Source organism: Pristiophorus japonicus, chromosome 18, assembly GCF_044704955.1.
Source record: "Pristiophorus japonicus isolate sPriJap1 chromosome 18, sPriJap1.hap1, whole genome shotgun sequence".
Lineage (NCBI taxonomy): Eukaryota > Metazoa > Chordata > Chondrichthyes > Pristiophoridae > Pristiophorus > Pristiophorus japonicus.
The window spans coordinates 85,746,855-85,753,491 of NC_091994.1; the positions used below are offsets into that span (position 1 = coordinate 85,746,855).

At 43.0% G+C, this 6,637-nt stretch overlaps 1 protein-coding gene across 1 annotated transcript; it reads right to left on the reverse strand.

Moving 5' to 3' along the window:
* Nucleotides 1-3,021: 3,021 nt before the first annotated feature.
* On the reverse strand, nucleotides 3,022-3,816 carry LOC139229063 (testis-specific serine/threonine-protein kinase 6-like). Its single transcript, XM_070860721.1, has one exon. The coding sequence runs from the start codon at nucleotides 3,814-3,816 to the stop codon at nucleotides 3,022-3,024; it is 795 nt and encodes a 264-aa protein (XP_070716822.1).
* Between the last annotated feature and the right edge of the window lie 2,821 nt (nucleotides 3,817-6,637).

Below are 6,637 nucleotides of genomic sequence, written 5' to 3' on the forward strand. Positions count from 1 at the left end.
CCACTCCTGCCTTCTCTCCATACCCCTTGATCCCTTTAGCTGGAAGGGCCACATCTAACTCCCTTTTGAATATATCCAACGACTGGTCTCAACTTTCTGTGGTAGAGAATTCCACAGGTTAATTCTCTGGGTGAAAAAGTTTCTCATCAGCTCTGTCCTATATGGCTTACCCCTTAATCCTTTGACTGTAATCTCTGGTTCTGGACTTCCTCAACACCGGGAACATTATTCCTGCATCGAACCTGTCCAATCCTGTCAGAATTTTATGTGCTTCTAGGAGATCCCCTCTCATTCTTCTAAATTCCAGTGAATATAGGCCTAGTCGATCCAGTCTTTCTTCATATCAGTCCTGCCATCCTGGGAATCAGTCTGGTGAACCTTCGCTGCACTCCCTGCAAGAATTAGGAGACCAAAACTGCACACAATACTCAAGGTGTGGTCTCACCAAGGCCCTGTACAACTGCAGCAAGACCTCCCTGCTTCTATACACAAATCCTCTCGCTATGAAGGCCAACATGCCATTTGCTTTCTTAACTGCCTGCTGTACCTGAATGCCAACTTTCAATGACTGATGTACCATGACACCCAGGTCTCGTTGTACCTCCCCTTTTACTAATCTGTCACCATTCATAATCAGCCTTCCTGTTTTTGCCACCAAAATGGATAACCTCACACATCCACATTATACTGCATCTGCCATGCATTTGCCCACTCACCTAACCTGTCCAAGTCACCCTGCAGCCTCAGCATCCTCCTCACCCAACTTAGTGACATCTGCAAACTTGGAGATATTACATTCGATTCCTTCGTCTAAATCATTAATATATATTGTAAATAGCTGGGGTCCCAGCACTGAACCTTGCAGTACCCCACTAGTGGATACATTAGCTACCCGGCAATCCATTAGGAACTGATCCAGAGACATGGAAAATGATCACCAATGCATCTAATATTTCTAGGGCCTTAAGTACTCTGGGATGCAGACTATCAGGCCCTGGGGATTTATCGGCCTTCAGTCCCCAATTTCCCTCAGTTCCTCCTTCTCACTCGATCCTCAGTCCCCAAGTATTTTCGGGAGTTTATTTGTGTCTTCCTTAATGAAGTACCCCCAGGTCCCACTGCAGCACTGGCAGAAAAAAATCAGAGCATTATTTAAATGATTGCAAAGTGCATGACCTCGCCAAATTTTTGAACCCACTTGTTTGTCCTTTTGCAGATTTTTTGTGTCCTGCTCATACACCATTCACTGGTTCCCCTTTACCCAGTTCGTTACCACAAAGAATTCCAGCAAATTTGTCAAACATGACTTCCCCTTCATAAATCCATGCTGAATCTGCCTGACCAAATTTTGCTTTTCCAAATGTCCTGCTACTGCTTCTTTAATAATGGACGTCAACATTTTCCCAACGACAGATATTAGGCTAACTGGTGTATAGCTGTGATTGAAAGAAGATCCAATTGTTTCTTAGCCAGCCATGTGGTAATAGTTTGGGAGCTAAATACTTCCAAAATAAAGGCTATTATAATAGGGGAACATAATGGGGGAACAAGGCAATCGCAGACATTTAAAGATCTCATGGATGAACTACAACAATTGTACATCCCTGGCGTAAAAATAAAACGGGGAAGGTGATAGTGTTAAATCTAAGGAGAGGACATTTCTCCTCATCCCAGTTTTAAATGGGCGGCCCCTTATTCTAAGATCATGCCCTCTAGTTCTAGTCTCCCCCATCAGTGGAAACATTCTCTCTGCATTCACCTTAGGTCCCGCTGTACTGCAGCACTTTGCAATCTTTCTCCATTTAAATAATGATGCTCTGATTTTTTTTCTGCCGGTGCATGACCTCACACTTTCCAACATTATACTCCAAATTTTTGACCTCACTTGTCTATGTCCTTTTGCAGATTTTGATGTTCATCTTTCATTCTTACTACCCAACCTACTCAAACTTTCCTCATATCAACCCCCTCATCTCTGGAATCAACCTAGTGAACCTTCTCTGAACTGCCTCCAAAGCAAGTATATCCTTTTGTAAATATGGAAACCAAAACTAAGGGGATAAGGGGTTATAGGGAGCAGGCAGGGAAGTGGAGCTGTCCATGATCAGATCAGCCATGATATTGAATGGTGAGCAGGCTCGGGGCCGTATGACCTACTGGTCCTATTTCTTATGTTCTCATCCCACCTTCACTGCTGACTATAACCAATCCATCTCAACAGGTGTCAAGCCAGCTCCTTCTTCAAGGTAACAATTGACCCTGGATGATGATCCTGAGATTTATTCTCCTTTTTGTTTCTTTTCCTGCTCCCAATATTGGTTTTATTTCCTCATTGTCTTTCATGCTCACACGTCAGCTATATACGCACACAAAAAAATTTTTTTGGTGGATATTGCACTGCGAGATCCAATTGGTAGAAGTTTTGCGTCAGCTGTACAAAACCCTGGTTAGACCACATCAGGAATATTAAGCAGTTCTGGGCACCACTTCTGCAGGATGGAGGCTGGGGGATGTGGGCTGGAGAGGGAGGCTGAGGAAATGGGGGTCCATTTTTCATTTCCAGGGCCTTTCCCAGATCACTGCCAATTTATTGCCTTTTATGGAACAGGGCGTTCTGTTTTTGTGAGAATATTACCATATATGGAAGGATATCCATATTCAGACGAGTTAAACCGAGGTCTCGTCAGCCCTCTCAGATGGACGTAAAAATCCCTATTTCGAAAAAGAGCAAGTTATCCCTGGTGTCCTGGCCAATATTTATCCCTCAATTCATATAACAAAAAAAATTATCATGCCTCAGAGCCCCTGGTCATATGCCCATATATAGACATATGGAAATGAGCTTTTCCATATATGGAATTGACCTGGTCTAGATTACGAAATCCAAACCATATATGGATAATCACAATGAATTCTATTCCACTGCATTCTGAAAACTGACATTAAAAAGGCCTCACCCTCCAAAGGTGGGCAAGGCCTTTTTTTTATATAAATTTGATAAATTTTGTAATATATATATTTTTAATATTTAAACCATTTATGCTCTATGATTTGACTAACATTAGCTCTTTGCTTTGGGTTTTTGGTCAACATTATATTGATAAGACTTTGGCAGCAATCACTCAGGAAAGGCGATGGGGGAAATTGCAAAGATTGACTATGCAGTTCCTTCAACTTTGAAAGGTCGCTGTCATCAAAAGGCATGCAACCTGTTACCATCAGGTAAAGGACCACCCCCAGGCTCCAAATGTCTGCTTTAAAGGGGTCATATTTGTCATAATTGAGAACCTCAGGAGCAGCATAGGCTGCTGATCCACAGAAGGTTGAACAAGGACAACTATCTAACCCTTTCATACAAGTTGCAAAGCCAAAGTCAGTGATCTTTGCGATATTATCAGCAGAAAGGAGGATGTTTTCGCACTTAATATCACGATGTGCAATGTGATGAAGATGGCAATATTCTACAGCATGAGTGATCTGCTTAAAATATGGTCTGGCGACATCTTCAGATAAATGATCTTGAGAATCAACCAAGTCAAAGAGGTCTGAATGTGCTTCTTCCATTATAAATAATGTATGTTCACTAGATTCAATGATCTGATGAACTTTAATTATATTAGGATGTGAACACTGTGAAAAGATAGAAACCTCTCTTGGCAAAAACTTGGTTAAGTAGTCGGCAGACTGCTTAGACTTATCAATGATTTTTATGGCAACTGATGTGTGAAGCTTTTTGGAGAAAGCCTTTCTCACTACGGAGTATTTGCCTTCTCCAATCACTTCCCCAAGCTCATACCCAAATATGGTAAGGTCCATTTTTCGAGTGGTACCTCAATAAGGCCTTTCCTAGATCACTGCCAATTTATAGCCTTTTATGGAACAGGACGTCCTGTTTTTTGTGAGGAACTGAACGTTCTGTACTATCATTGCATCAATATTACCATATATGGAGGGATATGGTCTGAATTGCCCATATATGGACAATTAAATTTGGAAAATTACAGGTTTCCATATATGGAATTTGGCATAAGGAATCAGAACAAAGCCATATATGGAATTACAGATTATGGAACAAGGCCATATATGGAATTATAGACCAGACTAAGGAATGCCATATAAGGTCATAAGAACGGGCCATCTAGCCCCTCGAGCCTGCTCCGCCATTCAATAAGATCATGGCTGATCTGGCCGTGGTCTCGGCTCCACTTACCCGCCCGCTCCCCGTAACAATTCCCTTATTGGTTAAAAATCTATCTATCTTTGAAAACATTCAATGAGCTAGCCTCAACTGCTTCTTTGGGCAGAGAATTCCACAGATTCACAACCCTCTGGGAGAAGAAATTCCTTCTCAACTTGGTTTTAAATTGGCTCCCCCGTATTTTGAGGCTGTGCCCCCTAGTTCTAGTCTCCCCGACCAGTGGAAACAACCTCTCTGCCTCTATCTTGTCTATCCCTTTCATTATTTTAAATGTTTCTATAAGATCACCCCTCATCCTTCTGAACTCCAACAAGTAAAGACCCAGTCTAAATCTATCATCATAAGGTAACCCCCTCATCTCTGGAATCAGCCTAGTGAATCGACTCTGTACCCCCTCCAAAGCCAGTATATCCTTCCTTAAGTAAGGTGACCAAAACTGCACGCATAACTCCAGGTGCGGCCTTACCAATACCCTATACAGTTGCAGCAGGACCTCCCTGCTTTTGTACTCCATCCCTCTCGCAATGAAGGCCAACATTCCATTCGCCTTCCTGATTACCTGGAGCACCTGCAAACTAACTTTTTGGGAGTCATGCACAAGGTCCCTCTGCACCGCAGCATGTTGTAATTTCTCCCCATTCAAAAAATATTCCCTTTTACTGTTTTTTTTCCCAAGGTGGATGACCTCACACTTTCTGACATTGTATTCCATCTGCCAAACCTTAGCCCATTCGTTTAACCTATCCAAATCTCTTTGCAGCCTCTCTGTGTCCTCTACACAACCCGCTTTCCCACTAATCTTTGTGTCATCTGCAAATTTTGTTACGCTACACTTTGTCCCCTCTTCCAGGTCATCTATGTATATTGTAAACAGTTGTGGTCCCAGCACCGATCCCTGTGGCACACCACTAACCACCGATTTCCAACCCGAAAAGGACCCATTTATCCCGACTCTCTGCTTTCTGTTCGCCAGCCAATTCTCTATCCATGCTAATACATTTCCTCTGACTCCACGTACCTCTATCTTCTGCAGTAACCTTTTGTGTGGCACCTTATTGAATGCCTTTTGGAAATCTAAATACACCACATCCATCGGTACACCTCTATCCACCATGCTCGTTATATCCTCAAAGAATTCCAGTAAATTAGTTAAACATGATTTCCCCTTCATGAATTATAGACATATGGCCATATATATAGCATCCCGGTGCCTGGTCCCAGAGCCTGCTCACATTGATTGGGATGACAACCCTAAATTCTACCAATATGCAGTGTGGGTTTGGGACCCCTTGACCTTCAGACCCCATCCCAGCTCTGCCAAACCCTGTAGTCTTTTGGAAAAACTCATTTTCAGAGGATGAGGGAACATAATTTGTCCAAATCGGGACCAGCCTTATTTCCACATAGGGATTGAGCATTATCTTAATGCACATATATGTTCAGATTATGGATTCAGAACAAAGCTATATGTGGAATTATAGACAATCCAGACTTTGGGAACACTGGAGCAGATCCTAAGGACCCGGTCCTAGGGGTCCCTGTAACCAAATTGGGACCAGCCTTTATTCCATATATGGGTTGAGCATTATCCATATGCTCCTATATGTTCCTCTAATGTCAAAAAAGTGCACGCACAAGCATCTTCCACCCCCTCAATTGGAGTTCAGGACTGGGACATCGGGTCCTTCATCAAAACATCTGTGAACTCGTGTGGAAGCAAGTCATCCTCATTGGAGGGACCGCCGATGATGATGATGTCCCAAGCACTTTACTTTTGGAGTGTAGTCTTTATTGTACTGTAGGAAACATGGCAGCCAATTTACGCACAGCAAGGTCCCACAAATAACAATGTGATAACCAGATAAACAGTTTTAGTGTTGTTGATTGAGGAATAAATATTGGCCAGGACACTGGGGATAACATGCAAAATAGCACCATGGGATCTTTTACATCCGCCTGAGAGAGCAGACGGGACCTCATTTGAAAGACAGCACACTCCCTCAGTACTGCACTGGGGGTTGTCATTGTAGATTTTGTGCTCAAGTCTCAGGAGTGAGACTTGAACCCACGACCTGCTGACTCAGAGTCGAGAGTGAAACCAACTGAGCCAGGGTTGACAAATAATAAAGGGAGCCAATAGGACCCTTCCAGCATGTTTCTGGAGGGGTGCAGGAGAATGGCACCCATCCCAGGTGGCAGGCAGCCTCTACTGGAATTACCAGTCTTCCAAGAACTAGTGGATGCCCAGGGTGCTCTTCAATGTTAGGGGCACCCACCATTGATATTGTGATGCTGGCACTGGAGTGGCAGCCCAGATTATGTGCTCGCCTTTTGAGTGGTATTTGAACCCATGACCTTTTTGATTTTGAATCAAGAGTGCTACCACTGGGCCAAAACTGATATTTGTTTAGGAATATATCAGATTGAAGTGTGATATTT